This window comes from Solea solea, chromosome 17 (genome assembly GCF_958295425.1).
Source record: "Solea solea chromosome 17, fSolSol10.1, whole genome shotgun sequence".
Taxonomy (NCBI): Eukaryota; Metazoa; Chordata; class Actinopteri; order Pleuronectiformes; family Soleidae; genus Solea; species Solea solea.
Genome location: NC_081150.1, coordinates 16,046,529 through 16,068,658, shown reverse-complemented (window position 1 = coordinate 16,068,658; position 22,130 = coordinate 16,046,529). Strand labels below are relative to the sequence as shown.

The window sequence follows — 22,130 nt, the reverse complement described above, 5'->3', positions numbered from 1 at the left end:
GTAAAAAACAGACATTACTACAGAAGAGTATTAGGGCCCACGTGTAAAAAACATGTTTGAAAAAAATAAAAAAATAATAAAACAGCATGCATTCTGAGAAAGACGTCAGAGATTAAAGTCAGAATTCTGACTTTAATCTTGAATTATGACTTTAATCTTGAATTCTGACTTTGATCTTGAATTCTGACGCTGTTTTATTTAGTTATTTTACTTTCTTTCAAACAATGTCTCTACATGTGGCCCTAATACACTTCTGTATGTTGTCATTGTTTCTTAGAAATTTACATTTTTAAATCAAGTCCTGCCTCGTGACGTCACGCTTTTTCCCTGCTGAGCTCGCGCTCCCTCCCTCTCTCGCTCTCTCTCTCGCTCCCTTCACTCCGCGTGAAACAAAGTGTAGTGTCCGCGAGACTCCGTAGGAAGCGAAAAGAGAGTAAGCGGAGGAAAGGAGAGAATGGAGCGACTGAACCCACTACAACCGGAGGAATACTAACAAGCCGAGAGAAGAGTGACATAAACGCGAGCCGCGCGGGAGGAGAGGGACGGAGCGAGTCGCCGAAAATCAAACTTTTCCGGGAGGGAAACTGTTACAGAGTCGCACACAGAGCCACGTTTGAAAAACATGGATACACTTTTACTCTCTGTGAGCCTGGGACTCCTGGTTGTCTGCTCCACGGTCTCCGGGGAAATATCGACAGGTAAGAACCACCTCTCCGTGTTTCTCCGAGTGTTTTTTGTTGTTGTGGTGAAGCCAAAGTTTGGAGCACATTTATCGTGTTCGCGTTTCAAATTCCACGCAGGTGTGTTTAAGTGAGGGGAAACGGAGGAAAGAAAAGTTGTGAACGTATCGCTTTATGTGTTGCCTTTAAGCCCACTCGGGAGCGTGACACTCACTTTCCGTGCGGGTTTTCTTCCATTTTGTCTCAATTAAAAACGATAAAAGGTTTATTTTCTCCCTTTTTGTGCGTGTGTGTGCGCGTGTGGTGCGTTCAAAGCCAGTGTTTGAATTCTGTCTGTCTGTTTGCCAAGTAGGTTGCGTTTACTTGTACGAATGACCAACCCGGTCCCAGGTTACACTGTAAACTTACATGTTATTTAAAAATTTTAATCTTTAAGTCACAGCTGCTCAGGTTTGACTTTGCGTCACGGGAGTCCACGCGCCGACATTTTCCGCTAAAATTCCAAAAACGCCGAGCTGAAGTGAACACACAAAATACACAAAAAGCAGCTGCGTTCACTCGCAACTTGTCATGCATCGCTTCATACTAATGTTTATTTAAATAAAATAAGTGATGTGAAAAGGGTGTGACGAGGAATGAAGCCGTGCAGCTCCACGGGCAGCGCTTGGATGGAAGGGGAAAAAGTTACTGCTGCACAGCGATCGCTACTTAGTAACTATATTATGCAGGTATAATCACAGAGATGAGTCCTATTGTAAAATAAACCCCGTTTATTTCAATCTGTCCTCACGTCTGTGGTGATGTTGTGCAGTGATGTGCGTCGTTTTAGGAGACTTTAATCCCAGCCCTGTAGTGGACAGTGCGTAATTAAACGCACACTTGCACACAGTACTGTCTGTGCGTTATTTGATCTCTGATGTGTTCAAAGTCTTGTTGCGCCTTTTTCCTTTTTTTTGTGGGATTAAATGGTCGGTTGCCTGCCTGCCTGTGCGCTCTTTGCAAAGCAAATCATCCTCGACGCATCCATCCAAGTTTATGCGCGCGGCACGTAATAAAACCTAATGGTTTGGTTTATGGTTTTTTTGGTCGATGCCGATGTTTTGACCACTTGAATGAATCATGCACGCTCTGTGTTGGGGGTTTAAGTTAAAGGAGAGAGAGGGAGAGGGATCGGTTAGTGCACTTTTCTCCGTGTCTGTGCGTCAGAGTCCATGGTTAAACCTGTCGTTGCATTGTTTTATTTGTGGATCGCGTGAATGCCTCTGCTGTCGGACGCAAGTTTGGACAGTAACCTGCTTCGGGAAGTGCTTTCGCTCTGCACAAACACGTATGCACTCCCCAACGCACAGCGGGACGGAATGCGTTTGCAAAAGTTGCAGCAGCAGCAGCGACGATACGACGCGGGTTAAACGCAGTCCTTCCATGTTTTCTGCAGCATACAAACACACTCTCCATATACCCGTGTGTCTCTTACGCATCCGTGGCTCCTGTGCCTTATATTTCCGTCTACCTGTCTCTCTCTCTCTCTCTCTCACACACACACACGTACACATTCAAACAGCTGTGTAAAAGTTGACCCCCCAAAACCACACAGAGACCATGTACTAAATGACACATCATCACCAGCACGACGCTACATTTAAGTGCTGAAAAAATAACCAGATAAATTCTGTGTCAGTGTCGTGGGTCCCGTCAATGATTTGCATAGAAATTACACATTAATTACCTATTCATCTGTGAGCATTTTATTGCCCCATCCTCTCTCTATCTCTCCGACCTGTACCCCATAACTACCACCCTCACCCCTCCTCCTCCTCCTCTCCCTCCCCCTCCTCTCCCTCCCCCTCCTTGCACCCCCCCCCCTCCCCATTGTAGCCATTTGGTCCTATGGGAAACAAATGTGTGGAATTTCTTGGAGGCCTCTTTGGGAATTAGAGTGTGCTGTTAATTTGCAAGCAAATGCCAGAGAGGAAAGCGCACAGGGGGGAGGGCTTTGGAGGAGGAGGAGGGTTTGGTTTGTCTTTGGTTTGTCAGGGCTAATAAAGGCTTGGTTGTGTTGCAATGTATAAAAATGTGCACTCAATGTGTAAACATTCAATTTTAAAAGGATTCAAAAGTAGGTGTTTGTAAATTTAGGAGGAAATAATTGTCAGTTGCATGTTAAGTTATCAGTTTGCTGGATTTAGTAGCTGCAGTGTTGTTGGTTAGAGGTCGACCGATGCTGGTTTTTCTCTGGCCGATATATAATGGCTTTTTTTTCTCTGATATGTTTGGCTTGTTTTCTCTTTTTTGCCTTTTCTCTTTATAACACAATAACAGTTTATAAACACATGATACACTTAACCTTAAATAAAGATGTATTGACCAACACTTATGGTAAAAATAAGGAATGAACTCCACTTTAATCACAGGTAATCAAAAATTACACTTTTTTGACACACATTTGGATGAAAATGTAAGGTTTTTGTGTTTTGGGGACACATAGGTGTAAACCTACTGTATATTAATAAGTAATCAGCTACAGAGCTGCATCTATAATTAGTTGATCACTAAATAACATCAACTATTTTGATAATTAATCCACTTTGGGTGTTTTTCCAGCCTCTTAAATGTGAATATTTCTAATTTATTTGCTCATTATAACAAATACATCATTAAAAACTGAATCAAGATATCATTTGAGTTTTGGGAAACACCTACCTCCAAACATTTCACATCACTTTTATGGACCAAATGACTCATTGATATCTTGATTTTCTCAATTAACCAAGAAAATTATCAACAGATTAACCAATTCTGGAAATTATTGTTGGTTGTAACCCTGATTAAATCATGAAAAGTTTGAAAAAATTGTCCTTATTAATTAGTCCACCTCTAGTCAACAAGGATTTCGGGGGTTGTTGCAGAATAAAAAGTGTAGTTTGTGTACAAAATATACTTCTACAAGCACTCATTAGTAGGTTTTATAAATCTGGGGTAAAATAAATGTTTAATTGCTTTCAAAGGAATCTGCATACAGTGTTAATCCCATGAAAAATGACAGCATTTAAGAAGAAGCCCGCGCTCACGTGACGACCTACAGTAGTGCAGCAGGGCAGGGTAAAGATTTTCTTTATACATCATCAGCAGCAGCACCACCGCTCTTTTTCTGTGACCGCACTACTATCTATTCACTCCACCAGAATGTGGAGATGATGAGGCTGATGGGGGTTAATGGGCAGATCAATAACGCAGCCAGTGAGAAGTAAGAAGTGTCACCCCGAGAGGGGAAAAAAGTGGCAAATGATTTGATCCAGAGTCAGCAGTGAAGGAAGGAAGGAAAGAAAGGAAGGAAGGGCATGGAGAGACGCGCGTTCTCACGCAGCACCGTCCCCTGTTTCACTCTGCAGTCACTGACAAGAGAACGTGGAGCTGTACATCATGTCCTGACAAAGTCAATCTGAAGACAAGTCTCTTCTGCGAGTACTGTCTCATTTCTGTCATCATCTCCTAATCCCGCCCCCCAGTTTTGTAAAATTGTGGCATTTACGTAAATATGTCTTGTGTCTCCTCTTATCACGGCTGTTTTGTTTCGGTTTATCGCTCAAAAGTGCTCGTCTAACAGAAAAGGGCTTTTACGTTAATTTGACAACTTCCCTAAATCCGTCTGCTCTCTGATCGGGTTGTGACACAGATTCCCCTCCGTCATGTGTAATCTTAATGAAGTGAAATTCGTTTCCATTAGTGTCTCCACAGACGAATCGTTGGCTCTGCTGCTGCTTTGCATCTGAGCTGCTTTAATTACAATTGTAAATTATCATTTATTTATTTTTTTTAGCATTTATTGAATGTTTGAACTTGATTTATAATTACTTTTCAGCGTCATTTGGAGGATGAGAGGAAATGGTCTGTTTTCCCGGGGAAAAGGGTGCGAGAGAAAGAGAGTGAAAGTGAGAAAGAGGAGAAGAGGATGAAGAAGGAGGAGGAGGAGTGGGGGAGGAGGGGGAAGCAGAGAGAAATGCAACCATTTGTTTTTGGCTGTGGGCATCTCCTCCACTCAAGAGACTGTGAAAACAGCAGGAGGGAGTATGTATGTGTCAGTGTGTGTGTGTGTGTGTTCCTCTGTCATGCATCGTGTGTGTGTGTGTGTGTGTGTGTCAACTCGTGTATGTTGCTGTCACTGAAAGAGAAAGAGAGAGGCCAATGCTTTTAAGCCCCGAGGAGTTTAGTGGTACACAGACAAATGTTTGTCTCTCATTTAGTTTTGACGCGCGCCACGTAAAATGGCGTCAAATCAAAGGCTGCTTTATTTATTTTCTCGTTAAAAGTAACGCCGTCACTCCGCCATCCTTCAGATCCGTCTTAATGTATTCTCTTCAGATAAAAAGCCACTTTGCCCAGAGCCAGTCTGTTTCTACCAATTTCAATCTAGTGGCTTTTTTTTTAAAGAAAAAGAAAAAGAAAAGAGTCTTTGAAAGTACTGGCTCATTTCTTTATCCATTTGGGGGATGAAGTCTATGTGCAGTGTAATTAATCTGTTTAGAGAATTCATTAGCTTATTCCCGTCGAGTGTGTAAATGTGTGTGTTTGTGTGAATTTAGAAACTTCCACACTCTGTGTGTCATCAGAGGGTTCTGAAGAACAACAGAGATGATTGACACGGGTTGTGATACAGGTTTCCATTACACCACACTGTGAGGAGAATTCACAGCGGAGGTGTCAAACTGGCGGCCCACGGACCCCATGTGGGCCCCCTCAATCGATTACATGTGGCCCACCACCACTTAGTATCATGTTTTAATGAAAACGTGGCCTGTGACCTCCTCTTCCTTTAAACACCGCAGTGTGTTTATTAGCCATATTTTTATAATAGTAATAATTAGGGCTGAATGAGCTTGAATAAATATCTAATTGCGATTATTTTTGGCAGGATTTGCGAGAAACTAAGGTGTTCTCTTCAGTCTGTGGAATAAGACGTGTAAAGGTCAAGCTAATAATCTAAAATGATATTTTAACAAATATTTGGACTTTAACAAATGTTGTGCCTCCTGCAATTTGAAAATCGTAGTAGGTAAGGTTAGGTTATTTGCTGTTTTAATTACAGTTGTCCACATTATTCTTGACTTACTTTTAGATTTATTTCTCTTTTTTGATATTGTAAATGTTATTGTTGGGAACGATACACCATTTCACATTAAAAACAAGCATCTTCATTATCATGTTATATGTTTAAGCTCATACAGCAAACGCGCTACTATAGACCGGCCCCCTCTTGACCTCTTGTTTTTTTGAATCTGCTTTTGAATGACAAGGGAACAATAAACCCGGGATGCTACAGGGGTTAGGCAATAAGGCCACTGGCGTTATTGCAATAAAAATGTTAAAATTGGGCTATATTGATCAGAATTCAGATGCATCGTGTATCGCGGCCTTTCTTGTTATCGCCGTAACATTTAAATGTAAACAAACGTCTATTTGATTTTAAATCATTGCCAAATGAGTTCACACAATCCCGATAAGGTCCATCAGCTCCACATGGCTCTCTGAGTGTTTAGTTGCCTTGTGACATTCTGTTGCTCCACACAGGAAGTGATTTATTTTATGTCACAACAGCAACATTGCACTAGTAAGCAAAAAAAAAGAAAAGTTAACCGCGCTGCTCAAAAATCCTGGTCATTCAGCCGTTTTGTCAGAGGTAAACACTTGTTGTTGCCCCCACCTGCTGGTGTTGACACACAAACACTTCCACTGGTAGGTCTGATAGTTTTGCTTGACAAGAGTCCAATTTCACACGAAGGTTACATTGTTTCTCTGTATAATAACGGAATATAAACATTTAAGAAAATCAATCACCAAAGGTTGCATACTGCAGCTTTAGTTTACGAACTACGAATTACGAATTAAACAGCAGAAACGGCACTTTTTCTGCTTTTGTTTTGCACACAGATGTGATTTTTGCTGCCCAAATAACAGCATATTTGGGATTGGTTCAATAATGAACCACATTGATTGGCCTTGTGTTGTTGTATATTAGTTATGTTGGCAATGATTGGGAGTACTAAATAGAAGGGACTAATGTTGATTTGAATGTGAACAGTAACCAAATCACAATGATAAAAGCGGGGGTGTTTTTAATACAGTATCACTGCATGTTTTCCTGCAGTAATGTCGGGCTTTCTGTTGTTTCCATCCACACATTTTCTGCACGAGCTGGAAAATTAACATAAAAAGAGGCAGCCGTGCCTGTATCTAATGTTGTGGTCATTATTAACCGTAATGTACTGTGGAGATGATGTGTGTAAATCATTAGTCATCAAGCAGGAAGTGAACCAAGAAGGTGGCACGGTCCCACTGGAAATGAGGGGAGGCAGCACATCCAAAACAAATCCACAATCCCTGAAATATCACATCCCTGATGAGTGATGGTATTAGTCCAATATCATCAATCTCCGCTCTGCCCTGTTTGGCTCTGGTCACAGCTGTCGGTGCGAGGGCGCCTCGAAACACACCGCTCCCTCACACACACACACACAGTCTTACACACACGGCTGGCTAATGACAGATTAAGTAATCAACACTCTCAGCTGATTAATTACATTACAGTGCGCAGACACACACAGATGCACGTTCTTTGACTCACACAGACGCAGATGCGAGCCGCCTCAGCACCAGTTGTGTATGCGTGGATGATGGTGTGTGTGTGTGTGTGTGTGTGAGGGAGACGGACAGGTGATGAAAGTCTTGGGAAAATGATCGTTTCTAGAGTTACCACAGTTGTGGGGTGACGCAGAGGGCAAAGGTCGAGGTCAGACATGTGTTTAGCTTGTCAAAGGTTATAAATAAAGATGTCCACCGTGCATTTTGTGCCAAACAAGAAGTTGTTTTGTTGTTCCTTTTATTCCAGAGAGGCCCCGTAATGCATTTCCCTGCTGTTGAGCTGCGTGTTTACATTAATTCTAGGCCATTTCAGCGAGATATTTACAGTCTTTACAAGACGCTTTATTCTTTGAAGGAGAAGACGCCAGACTTCTCAAATGTTGCAGTTAATGTGACAAGACAATAAAGCTTGAACGTTTCTTTTTATAGCCACTGTATTTTATTACACAAGCGACACAAAACAATGAGGATTTTTGCCACAAAATGTGTTATTGCTAATGAGCCATAGAAAACATCAAACCGTACTGCATACTTCACTTTTTGCCTTCAAGCAAAGCAGCTTCATGTTTTTATGAGTAATATAAGAAGTGTAATTTTATGCACATAGGACGTGCATGTGACACGATAAAAAGAAGAATATTTACAAGTGGGACTGAACTTTTGTTGACATAAAGTTAGTCTGGAATAGTCTCATTTATGATTTACATCTAGGGGTGAGTCAAAATATCGACTTGGTGATATAGAAACGGTATTTTAATTACCAAATGAAGGCGCTCTAAAGGAAGTTTCACTCGCCAGGCGTCACTACTTCATGTCTCCTTATGGTGGCGCTGCTCCAATGAATGAGGGTGGAAGTTACCTGGCTGAAGCGAAAGCTACGTTAAGAGATGCTCCATCCACGTTCAATACAGGGACTTTATGCCCTTTGTTCTCTATGTTGTGAATAAATAGAGAAATCCTGCACTTTTCACGGAGATTTAGTTTCCTTCGGTTAGACAGATATCGTGATGTATCGCTATATTGATTATCACAGAATGGTTGTATCGTGATGTTATTGTGTATCGCGAGCCATCATATCGTGAGGCACCCTGTGATTCCAACCCCTATTTACATTGTAAACAGATTGATAATATCAGATATCGTCATAGACGCTGTGGTCATGTGGACACATTTATTTTGTTTCCAGAACAAAAGTGTAGGTTCAGCACCGAGAACATGCAGCTGGTTGCAGTGTTATTTAATTGTGATAAAACACACATGCCCGCCTCTCTCGTACTCATTGTGTACATGTGCTGGTCTGTCTGTGTGTCTGTGTGTCTGTGTGTGTGTGTGTGTGTGTGTGTGTGTGTGTGTGAGTGTGTGTGTGTGTGTGTTTTTGTGTGCGCGCGTGCTTTCTAATCTATTTCTGTCTTAATATTCTTTGCTTTTGCTCCTGTTGGACGCAGCTCACATGGGGCGCGCTGAGAAGGGTGAGTTGAATCTGTCACCGTCGTCATCATCACCATCACTATCATAGTCACTAGTGTCATCGTAATTAACATCACCTTGTTAGTGTGCAGAGCATTGCAGTGCTTGAATCTCACTCTTACTATTTCATCTAATACGGAAATTGTCTCACCTATTTCTTCTGCACCCATTTTGTGTCTCGGTCGTGGCAAACTTGTTTTTAGTTTTTTGATTCAATGAAAAATTTGAAGCGTGGTTGTACTGGTTTGTTGTTGCCTGTCTGTGCGACATTGCAAGCCCCGGTTGGCAGTTAATCCATTTGCCATTTTTCTGTGTGTGTTTCTCATCCCGTCTCTGTCTGTCTGTGTGCAGTCAGACAGCTGTCGGGAGGTTTGAAGTTTTTCAGGTGCTGTTTGTTTAGCTGAGCCTGGTCTTTAATAAAAGGGACCCAAAAAGCAGCTGAACTCTAACTCTTCTCTTCTCTTCTCTTCTCTTCTCTTCTCTTCTCTTCTCTTCTCTTCTCTTCTCTTCTCTTCTCTTCTCTTCTGTTTCCGCACACACACACAAACACTTGGTTGTTAATGAGGGACTCATTGTGTTTGTGTATTTGTCGTAAAAGTGACAGGTTAGTAAAAAACGCCTCACACAGCAGTGACAGACAGACAGATCACTGAGTAAGTGTAGTGTTTTGTATCCCACAAGGCTTTACTGGGGAAAAAAACCCTGCAATTGCAGTGTTTATACTTAATTTTCAAATATCAAAGGACATTTTTGTTTATTCATTTCATTATCCACAAGGTCTCACTCTGGTTAATCATTCAAAACTGAAAGAAAGTGTCTGTTTTTGTCACCTCTATGTTTTTTTTTTTAAATTATTATTCAGAATAAATAGAAATGAAGGTGGAAGGAGACGTTCTTGAAAATGGTCTGAGCAGGTTTTACACCCGACTCACTCACGCTCAAATTTGGTTTATCACGCTGTACATTTCAAAATCAGACCTGGATTGAAACACCGTAGAAAGCCAAGTCTGTATTTCTGTCATGAAAGGTTGAAGAGCCAACATTTAAACATTATCTAGTGATCTTCACCTCATAGTCACACGTTTGCCCCTAACAATCATAGAAGTTGCACACATCTGAACCACAAAATCATGAAATAAATGTTTAATGACTGGAATATGAGGCAACCGGCAGACTCACTATAAACATATTCAGTTCTACAAAGTAAAGTAGTGAAAAAGTAGTGATTTTCTTGATTATAATGCTACTCCTGATGAATTTTCACTTTTTTTCCAAAACAATATATATCTCCCATTAATAACGTAAAAGCTAATTTCTACTGTTCTTATCGGATGATTAATATTTAATTTTATAAGTCTGTTTTTCCCCCTGACAATGTGGCCATTAAAACCTGCAGGAAATCTAATTAATACTATTAAGATTAGCATTGGCTTTAATGCATTTGACACACAGCAAGGTCACAAGGTGGGAAGAGCAAATGCCTCACAGTAATTCGTGTTTGGCCTTCGTCTGCATGTTTACCAGGTGCTTGATAATAGCTGGCCAAGTATGCTGGGGGAATTCTGCGGGTGACTCAGCCAGTGCCCGGCCAGAGACGCCTCCTCAACTTATCACCAGCTTAACAAAGTCCAAAAATGAGGAGAATTTCACTAAGGAGACTATACTTTCAAAAGTAATAGTAATAGTAATAGTAGTATTTATAGAAAAACTCACTTAAAATTTTCAAATCGATTAAATATAAATTCACACAGAGCTTTTGCAGTTTCCTGACCAGTTTGGCTGGTTATGAATACTGGTTATGAAAAGAGATTTTCATTTTTCTCTCTAACCTTTTAAAACATTACATTAATGCTCTTTTTATTTAATACAACCACAAAATATACAGCCTAGAAGCACCACAGACATTTTAAATGAATTAAAAAAGTTGTCCCGCAGAGGGCGCTGTGATAGATAACAGTGATGTTTTCTATCTGTTTCCAGATGACAATGATGGATACAAGCAAACTAAAATCTAAATTTAACAAACGGTTAAGTCTCACTTGATTTAAATAGTCTTGTGAGATTTTTTCAGAGTGATATGGGAAATTACATATATCAAAACATCGATTTAAGGATTTTATGAATTCATATCGGGTCAAATAAACATCGATATGAATCAGAATTTTTTTTTTTTTTTTTTTTTAAATCCAGCCTGAGTGATGTATCAAACTGAACCACACAGTGGAAACTGAGCTTTTGTGTAAGCCTTCAGGTGGAGTGGATGCCGGTGAACACGTCTGTAGCTGTGGGCAGTGGCTTACATTAGTACAGTGAAGAAGACATCTGTCATGAAGCTACAACACTCGCCATGAGCAGTAAACCATCGAGTCCCCATCCCTGATCTCTTTGTGTAGCCCCATGATCAAATCCCTGAGGACACTCTGCCGCAGTCACTTTCAGCTGTACATGTATGTGTATACGCTTGTATCAAAAAGACAAGGACACTATTTTTAACCCTCCTTACGTTCCCTTCTGATAACTCTCATCGGCTCTCTAAGCTGATTTCACTTTCAAGAGCAGCGTAAGCTTTCGAGATATATAAAACCCTATGTGTGTGTGTGTGTGTGTGTGAGGGAGAATCAGGAGCTTACAGACAGATGACCGCTCCATTAAGATTATCATCTCCATCCTGCACTATGTTTCTTCACATCACCACCATGCTGGTCTTCTCTCTGTGTGTGTGTGTGTGTGTGTGAGATTTAAATCTTCTGGCAGATATTCCTAAATTATCTCTCTCCCTCTAAATGGTGTTACACAGTGTTCATCTACGTGTCCGTCTGCTGTCATAATCTGTGTCCTTCTCTCTGTCCCACGGCCTTCCTCTCTCTCTCTCTCTCTCTGTGTGTGTGTGTGTGTGTGTGTGTCCCTTCTGTCTGCCGATGACGAGATGAGTGCCGACACATGGTCAGTCTGACACGCGTACGCACCTACAGTCAATCACTCTTAACGGACAGACTGCGTGTGGGAGTTCAGAGACAGACATTTGAATGTCGAGCATCTGTTTGTCCGTCGGGGCTTTTTTTCTGTTAGCCCGTCGCAGCCGCCATCTCTGAGACCAAGTCAAAGATTAGAAGGTTAGTCCAGTGACATGTTTAACACAGACACTTAAGTCTATAGAAGTGGAACACTGGAAATGATGATGTTTTCCAATGTCTCTTTTGGCCACAAACCGAAATATTTGAGTTGTAATGATTTCTTTGTCAAACAGAGCAAAGAAACCAGAAAATATTCACATTTAAGAAGATGAAAAATAAGACGGCTTGTTTTAATTATAAAAAAAAACAACCTCTAAAAACAACCTCCACACCCGACCGGGAGTATCGACCGATCCTAGTCCGATATGGTCATTTTAAATCATTTATGAATCTGTTAACAACACATTTGTGCTAAGTCGTTTCCAAAAGACTCATTTCTCCATCTGTGTAATAAATACTGTTGTTACTCAGCCCAAACATGACTCAGCTAAAATGCCTTTTGCAGATTTTTATTTACATTTTCACAGTCTGTGCATAGTCAAGAATTTATCCGATTTTTGTATTTTTATCCGTCCGATATTCAATCCAGTGATGTTGACCAGTACCGGACCGATACCAAAACTGACCGATATCGATTCCCATCCATACCAAAGATTGTGAAAGAAAATATTTTAAAAAACTGATCACTTTTTCATAAATTCATATTGAGATGTCTTAGTTTTGGGTAGATCTCCTTCCTATCATGATTTAATTTAATTTAATAATTGGTTTGAAATCTACAGTAGTTGATGTTAGAAGATTAAGCAAAAGTCTGCGTTATTCAGAACAAGCACTATCTTAAAGTTACAGCACTTCTGCTGCAGAATGCTCCCCCTTTGTGATACCTAATGGAAAATAAAAAGACTATCTTGTTGAAAGTACACACTAACTCACGGCCTCTTATTACTGTATTTAAATGCATTTTTTCGTGTTCCACGTTTCCCTTTGGAGAAGACACTTGAAATGTGAGAATAGCTTTTCAAGACAGACTTGGGAACATTTTAGAACCTCTTTCTTTTTTCTGTTTCCCATCGTGGATTTGAACGCAAACGTTAAAAAAAACCATTAAGAGAAGGTCACAAATGATGTGTAGCCTTTTAAGGTTTATTTCAAAGCATTCATGGACAGAAACAATAGTTTTTTCCCCCACGGTTTCCATATACTGTAGGTTCTGAACACCTACTGAGACCATAACTCCCCAGGGCCCTTGAGTTTTTAAGTGAGCACCTGAGGTAAATGCCCGTGTGAATCCCTGCTGCTGCTGCTGCTGCTGCGATGACGACGAGTGAACTACAGAGTTGTTTGAACAGTGCAAACAGCGTGTCCTTCCCACTGGATGTGATAAGAAAACAGTGCAGTGGGATAAATTCCCAACGGACGCAGAGCAACACGTGAACCAAGAGAAAACACCAAAATTGGACGTGCGGTGCTTTCTTTGGGAGGTGTTTTATGTGGACGTGTAATTCTTAAAGCTGCTACTCGAAACTCACACACACGCACGAGACTGTGTGTGTGTTGACGCTGTGCAGACTACGCCGTGTCTGGCGGAGCCGAGCGAAATCGGTCAGTTTAGTCAAACAAACTCTATACCTTTCCCCTCCCCTCTCCAAATATGACTCCCTCCTTTTCTCTCCAGTCCAGAAGTTGTTTTATCTCACTCCCCCTCTTCTTCTCGTCCCCATTCCTTCCCTTGGAATTTATGGCCCACTAACCTAAACAAAGCAACACAACGTTTATCAAACCCTCCCCCCCCTTTTCATGTACTCCCCCCACCGCCTCCCTCCTCCACCTTCTCCTCCCTAAACTCCCCACATACTCTGCCACTTCTCAACTCTTCTCCCTCCCTCTCACCTCCCCTCTCTTGTTTCTCCGGTTTCCATGTTGCCCCCACAACAAGAGCAAGGGTGGGATTTTGTGTTCCCAAGGTGGAAAAACTTTAACTGAACTATGTTCAAGAAGTTCATAACAAGATATTGCTGAGCTGCAATTAAAGTTTTTTACAAATTTAAATGTTGAAGAACTCAAAATAGTTGCCGACAGCCGTAGCGTTACTGCCATCAGAGGTTATAGGAACATGTAGGCGTGGCAAATAACAATCATTTTCACGACTTGATTCATCTGAAAAAATACCCACTCCGCTTCTAAAAGCCCAAAGTTGTGTCTTCAGATTGTTACTCTCAGCCGAAAACTCAAGGATACATTGTTTACAAAGATGTTAAACAGAGTGAAAGGTTGACATTCTTTGCTCGAATGCTCACGTCCAGTTTACAAATAACAACCTTTGGACCGAATTGGTCAAGGTCTCTCTGCCTCTTGCTGTCCCCTTTTTCTTTTTCTCCCTCTTGCCATCTCTTCTCTCTCTCTCTCACCCACTTCCAGGAATGCTTTTGTTAGTGTTTTCTCTGCTTTGTTTCAGCCAGATTTTACTCTGACTCACACACATGCACATGCACATGCGCACACGCACACTCCCCCACCTTCCAAATATAAGCCTTTTGTAGAAGAAACTGTCTCTTTGTATTAAGTGTCCAGGTTAACTGTCGCTATGTCTATATTGGGGGGGAAAAGGTAAATTAAGTGTGTCTGTGTGTGTCGTCCTCATGTGCGTGTGTGTATGTGTGAGCCAAGAGTGCTGTCTTGTCGGAGTAACGGTTAGCAGACACAACGCTGCCTCCCCATGACATAAACTGTCTCTTTGGGTCAGCCTCTCACACACACACACACACACACACACACACACACACACACACACACACACACACACACACACACACACACACACACACACACACACACACACACACACACACACACACACACACACACACACACACACACACACACACACACACACACACACACACACAGACTACCTGAGCACACAGCGTCGCTCTGTCTCGTATTGTTAGTCCCTCATTACAAAGTGAGCTACATGAAGTTAAGTAGAGGTTTGAACAGAACGACTGCACTTTGTTCTCTTTGTTCTCTCATTCACACACACACAGACACACACACACACACACACAGAGAAAGACATGAAAACTGTGAAGACTCTCTTTGCCCGTTGTTCTTTAATCATGGTCATGTCTGCAATACAGATTCATATTTTTCACAGAAAAGTAGGCATTCTCTCTCTCTCTCTTCTCTTAGGTGCAGAAACACTTGATTTATCCTTGATTTATTTGGACATTGGTGTAAAATCCTTTCATTTCAAACATGAATGGGAAACATTTTTGCTTTCAGTCGTTGGTGGTTTTAGGACATTGGGGCGGTCGTGATCTGCAAGATTTTCCTCGATCAGTGGCAAACCTTTTTATCGGCCATCGAAAATGAGTTTTTACACAGTCGAACGCAAGTGGCAGCAGTTTCACAAATCGTAAAAAAACCTGTGCATGAGTGTGGTGTTTTTTGTTAAAATGTAATGACATAAGAAATTGGGTTGGATTGCAAATTGTAGCTTTTAAACGTCGCACACCTGGAAGAACAGAGCCGGGGATCTCTTAGTGCAGGTGCAGCAGGTGATGTAGCCGTTATTAGCAGAAGCAAATGCATATCACTGTCAGCTCCCCCTTTTAATTATGATGTTACAAACTTACACGCTGGGATTTATTTAGACTTGTAATACATATTTAGGGGCTGTGTTGTAAGCACTGCCCTGCCGACACGTAAACAGCATTTTCCCACCCCCATTTGAAGTGGCTTTAGTAATCGCTATTTATAGCGTTAGTAATGTTAACCTTGAGCAGAGCACTTAACGTCTGACTGATCTGTCGGTGCCGCATCTGTGGCCACCACCACCACCACCACCACCACCAGTAGTAGAGGAGTGTGGTTACAGTAGAGCAGCTCCCATGTGGATGAACAGCAGCAAAGCAGCTTGTCTGCTCCACACAACTGTTCCCCGGACGAAAAAGGTTGAAGTCGAGCCATGAGCTCACTTCTCTCCCTCTCTGTCGTTTGCCCCTGTATCACACCTCCCCCCCCCCCCACACACACACACACACACAAACACACATACCTCTAGATGGAGAGAGAGCGAGAGGAGAGTGAGTCAGCCACATGTGGTTTCGGTTAACCATGCACTCCCCTCAACGCTGGCCCCAAACTAACCACTTGTACTTTACCATGGTCAAGTACATGTGTACAATATATCTTGCATCCTGTGTGTGCCACACTGCATTTACTTGTAAATCTGTATATATGTGTGTGTGTGTGTGTGTGTGTGTTTGTCCCAGCCTGAGGCAGAGTGGAGGAGAACAGTGAATCAAGGTTAGTGGTCCAAGGAGAGCAGAAGAGATTGAAAGAGTGGGAGAGAGAGAGAGAGAGGCTTTAATCGAAGGAGCAGCAGCAGTGGCAGAGGGAGTGAAAAAGAGGAGACCCACGGAGTGAATTCACCTCAACTTGTCCGTGTTTGAAGTACACCGTAATTGCTTTATCATAGCCGGTGCCGCCGATGTTAAGAGCCATCAGCGTTTGACGAGCTGACACAGGTCGTGACAGGGATTTGGGTTTTGTAAGCCCATAGCAAAAATAATAATCTGCCGTCTAATAATGGCATATTGTCTATTCTACACACGCTGCACTTAAAGTTTATGACACATCGATAAGTCATAGTGGTAAACATGAAAACCAAGGGTCAAAATTTGGTGATTATATTATAGAAATTTGTCAAATATTGACATTTTAGTGAACAAACGAAGGCACTCTAAAGTAAACAGTCCCTGCCAGTTTCACTACCTCATGTCAAGTAATTGAGGTTACCTGGCAGAAGAAGAGGGAGTTTACAGCGGGATAATGGCGGGGAAAAGCTACGTTAAGAGTTGCTCCGTCCACGTTTAATACATAGACTTTAAACACTTTGTTCTCTATGTTTTGAATTAACAGAGAAATCCTGCATTTTTAACTTTACACACAGACATTTTGTTGTCTTCAGTGAGACAGATATCGTCATGTATCGCTATATGATTGTCGTGCTATATTATTGATTATCACAGAATCGTTGTATCGTGATATTATTGGTATCGTGGACCATGTATCGCAAAGTACCTTGTGATTCCCAACACTTCCCAAAACATGTCTATTTTCTGCCAAATCATAATGTCATAGATAGTATAGTATAGGAAAGTTGTAAAAACACATACACAGCAGAGGGCGTGGCTAAGATCTATTTTGAATGCGTCTCGGCCCATTAGAACAAAATAAAACTGTGATTTTATTTTGGTTTTTTTGTGGTTAAAATGGAGGAAACAAGGTAACCTGTCCTCCAGATCAGCAGCAGCCATTTTGTCTGTTAGTGATCACCCCGTCACATCAAACCCTCCTCATTTAAGATAAATGTCTGTTTCCTGGCATGAAAATAACTCATGTGTGAGTTTGCAGATTGGTATGTTGTCGTCTTTGGTTGCACATCGTCAGCAGATTAGCTAAATTTATGTTTTTGGTGCGACTTATTACAAACTCGTGTTGTGGTTGAACATTGCACAAAACACGTAACGCATGTAGAATGTTTTACATTAGGGTGGAAAACTTTCATCAAAAACACATTACATCAAATAAATATTTTACATTATGGTGGAAAGATACCAAAAGTGTGAAGCTGAGTTTTGGGCAGATGGTTGAAAGGATACACAGGACATGTTGAATGTTTCTACTTGGCAAAAGTGAATATTTCATTCATTTCCAGAGCGTCAAAGAATTGAATTGACGCTCTGGAACAAGTCAATAAAGGACATGTCTAAAAACTGAGAAGGGATTAACTGGATAAGAAACAAATCGTTTTTCCAGTGCTTAACGTTTGCGGGACGATTTTCAGTAAAGAGTTCAGGAAAGCTCCTCGACATGTAGCTCCTGTCTCAGGGGGATTCCTAAGAACATGAGTCATGTTAATTATATTTCCAGAGAAAATTCACAGCCCCACAACGTGTCCTAGAACAGCACAAACCCTCCACCAAGCAGTGAGAACTGTTTAGAAGCCCAAACTTCTTCTTTTTTATATATATACACATGACACTGTGAACAAAGAGCAGGTTTTTATGACAAGCACACTCTGCGACTGCTTAAGTGAATTGTAAATCATCTTTTCTCGGCTGCTGCAATATCAATTTGGTGTATTATTACGATGTAATGAAGCATGGTTGGATACAGTTAAGCTTAATTTATCCTGGGACCATGATGCCTGTTTTTTTTTTTGTATTTCTTTAAACGAGACGTCGTCGCCATCCATTTATATGTTTCCATGGACGATTTTGAAGTGCGTGTGCACAGAAATGCAATGATTTTAAGATTTGAGCATGAAGTGTGGCTGTTATACTAGTTGTCATGCACTGACATGATCACACCACTGTAAAAAGCTTGAGTGATAGCGTTTCTGTTTCGACACCACTGCTGTTTTCATGGCTGTTAAGTTTTTGCAAAGTTGCAATAAAATTCTACAGCCTGGCGAAATGTGAAGCCTCACACATTTAAACTGGCGTGGCTAAAAGATGATTTGATGCCTAAAAAAGTTATTTCTCTGTGTGTGTGTGTTGGTTTAACTGCTTAACATTTGCATTCAAACCCCGCTGTAAACATGGATCTGAAAGCAGTTTGTTTTTGTAGCGTACGTGGCTTAAAACCACGATAAGAAACTGTTCAGATGTGTGTTACGGGAGTGACACACAGACTCGGACTGTAATCCTTTTATGAAACGGAGGAGAATGAAATGATATGGAATAGAGGTGGGAAGAGGGGGAGGGGGGGGGGAGAAGTGTGTGTGGGAGAAGGAGCGAGAGCTGTTTGAAGTGTGATAAGGAACTGTGCGAGAACAGCTCAGACCAGAGCAGACTGACACAACAAACACTTGCAGCTGCACTCTTTCATTCCCCACCTCCTCCTCCATATCAGCTGATAACAACAGAGGAGCGAGACAGAGGGAGGGAGTGAAAGTTATGCTCGTGTGATAGGATGCAGGGCTTGGATTTTCTTTGTCTGATGTTGCTCGGTGAGGCGAGTTTTTCCCTGCTCATAAATCTGTGCCACGTTTTGGATTCAATGCTCACTGCTCACACACGGACCACAATGCACCGCTTACTTGTCATCTTTAACCTGTATTTGAAAACAAAACATGCAAGTTGTTAACCTGCATTCATGGAGGCTTGAGAACTGGACTTTTGTTCTTTGTCCACTTACCCCCCCCCCCCCCCCCCCCCCGTGTTTACACTGCTCACCGGCTGTAATCCTGCGCAGAGATTGGTAAAGTTTCTGCTCTGAAATCATTCTGTTTGTCTTTCAGGGGCCTGAGTCTCTCTCACATTCCTCAGATTTTGGTCAGAGCTGTTTAGATTTCACCACGAAGCGGGGGGGGGGGGGGGTTGAAATGACATCAGTCCTTTCAGTCACTTAGTTTTCCTGCATCACACATCACCTCTGAAATGAAAAGCTTACATGAATCGCATGGATTCAAGTTGTATATGATAAGTTGTAAGAGCCTTTTGTCGATTGATAGTGGGTTCATTTTCAAGATGGAAAACACAAATATACAAGGGGCGAACCAGAAAAGGTGTAGGCTGAAACCAAAGCTTACCAGGAGTTAAATACTGATCTTATTTATACAAATTTTAGGAACACACAACACCTGTTTTCCTTGAAAACATCACGTTTGCTATGAAGAATTGGTCTCCATATACTTAATAACTTTGGTTTCCTTCAGAAAAGAAAAGGTAGATTGTAACGTACAGTACAAAGGAGGATTTAGTTGCTCGATCACATGATGAAAGCTAAACCTCACGTCTCATTTGTCGCACATCCAGCAGCTTTCCGCGTCACGTGGAGCGACACAGGCTGCCTTTACATGTGTAATCAATCGTCATGCATAAGAATTTAATACAACCTCCTCTCTCCTCCTTCATCTCCGCTCATACTCCCTCTTTCTTCTCCTTCTCCTCCCTTTGCCTGTTCTGTTGCTCATTACACCGATCACTCAACTTCCACTGACACGCACTAGTTACACCTCATTACTGACCACACACACGCACACACACAGCTTTCAGTCAGTTGAGCGCACATTACGGCCTAATGTGCTGTGGACGGACGTGGCCGCTCACTTGTGATACTGTGTAAATGAGAAAGCGACTGCCCGGAACCACGATTTCATTTTAATGCCGTTGCGCCAAAGCGGACTCCGCGTATTTGTCGTCCGTCATCATCAAAAGCAATTTTACAAAGTGAATCATGCTCACTAGTGCTGCAGAAGCCTAGTACATCAAGTGAGCCTTGTGTATTTAAATAACTATTATGAGGTCGTTTAAAACATTTTATATGCTTGTATTTATGTGACCGCTTTTGTTAAAAGTCACTTTTTTATTATCTATTAATTCTGTGTAAATGATTAATTTGGATAAATAAATGCTTGAGAAAGTCCAGTGTGACACTTAACCCTTTGACACCTAAGCCTCAAAATGTCCAAATCTGACTTTTTTTTAACCATAAATGGGCCAGAAAATGTCCTGTGAGTAATTTTTCCAGAATAGCTTTCAATATTGGGCAATTATTTAAAATTTACTGCAGTAGTAAGTAGTGTAATAACAATTTACAATGAAGAAAAACAAAAAGTTAATTAAGTTAAAACACCAGAATTTGAGGTCAAAAAAATGGAAATTATGTACAGGAGTTTTTCCTACTGTTTCTTTTTCTGGTTACAAAGATGCTGATTCGGCGGCTTCCTGCAACAGTGCAGGTGAAATTACTGTAATAACCCTATGTTGGCTTTGACGCACAACTTCTCAGCTTTCAGAACCTGATAGCACAAACCGTCGCGCAATTACAGTAACGCAAAGTGCGCCTGTGTGAACATGTCGTTTGCAATACGCTCTGTGTTTAAGGGTTAACCGCAAAGAGAGATAAAGTTACACCTTTGATCAGATGGAACATCAAAATCATGGTTATTTTACCGTCATGTACGAGGAATGTTTTTAATAAAGTACACAACCTGTCCTGGATGAATTTTCCAGTCTTTGAAAGCAATACTAACCGTTATCATCAAGAAAAACCTTACTACAGCTGCAGGATTTATCCCATAAAACATCCAATTAATGGTGACAATGAAACAAAACCCAGTCTAATAAGTCGTCGTAAGGATTTAAGTGTGTGTGTGATTCCTGTTGAGTAATGCACTCCTGATGTGATGCCTGCTGGCAGATACACTAACGTGCGTGTGTGCGTGCGTTGCAGATTTAAGTTTATTTCAGTAACTGAACGACATAAGTGTGTTTGTTCATTAGTAGATGATTTCACGTGTGCTCACCAGCCACGGGCCTGACAGGCAGGTCTTAATTAGTTGCCACGGTTACCAATGATGTGTCCTGACAGGAACTGTGGCGATGACAGAATCTCCTGCCTCGAAGCTGAGAGGCATGCTGGGATAGGCAGAGTGTCCACTCAGTTGTGCGTGTGTGTGTGTGTGTGTGCGCGCGGACATGTTTGCACGACGAACACTATCTATTCTCCCGTCTTCTGCATTGACCTCCAGCCTAAATTAAGCTTTGTCCTTAACTTTAACCACAACCAGTTCATGCCTAAACCTCTCCGTAACCTAACCGCAATGCAAATCTCAGCCCTGAACTTAACCAGTTCCTCTGCAATGAAGTTCTTGGTCTCCATGAGGACGACTGGTCCTGACAAGATCAGTGTTTATGCCAGAAAAAAAGTCATTTTTTGCGTGTTAAGCACAATGAAATACCGAAATGTATGTTTTCCCCCTGCGCCCAAATGCAGATGTCATTGAGTTTCTTCTGTAGTGAAAATGAACCTACATACTCATGTCACAGCAGATGTAGATATAAATATAATATAGATATAGCAGCACTCTTGCCTTTGCAGCAAGAAAACCCGGATTCGGGACCCGGTCGGAAAACAAGGGTTTTTTCTGCATGTTCTCCCCGTGTGTGCGTGGCTTTTCTCCGGGTTCGCCGACTTCCTCCCACAGTCTAAAAACATGCAATATGGGGAGTATTTGGTATAATTGGACACTTTAAATTGATTGTAGGTGTGAGAGTGAAGGGTCGACCTCGCCTATCGCCGTATGTCAGCTGAGATTGGCACCACACCCAATGTCAAAGGGGAGCATCCTACCGTTTTTGTCATTTGCAATCAGGCTTTCCTTGTGTTGTGCCAATATCAGTCGACACCAGCATCTATGGTGTCGTGCGTCCTTAGTGTGAAAAATAAAGTGACTCCAGTCATCACTTTATTCTCCACCTCGTCCCTCTTTTCCTCTCTTCATCCCCGGGGGGGGGGGGGGGGGGGGCTAGGCTGGAGG

General features: G+C 41.7%; 1 protein-coding gene across 9 annotated transcripts in view; it reads left to right on the top strand.

Annotated features, from left to right (window-relative positions):
* Window positions 1–251: 251 nt before the first annotated feature.
* Window positions 252–22,130, top strand: part of ptprk (protein tyrosine phosphatase receptor type K) — a 115,339-nt gene continuing 93,460 nt past the window's right edge. For 3 of the 9 annotated variants that reach the window (XM_058613080.1, XM_058613079.1, XM_058613078.1), the window contains exons 1-2: window positions 253–698; window positions 8,762–8,785. In XM_058613080.1, the coding sequence (XP_058469063.1) occupies window positions 623–698; window positions 8,762–8,785 (100 nt within the window). In that variant the 5' untranslated portion in view covers window positions 253–622. Of the gene's footprint in view, window positions 699–8,761; window positions 8,786–22,130 lie in introns of all 9 variants that reach the window. The other 6 variants (XM_058613081.1, XM_058613083.1, XM_058613082.1 and 3 more) reach the window with 3 other exon arrangements.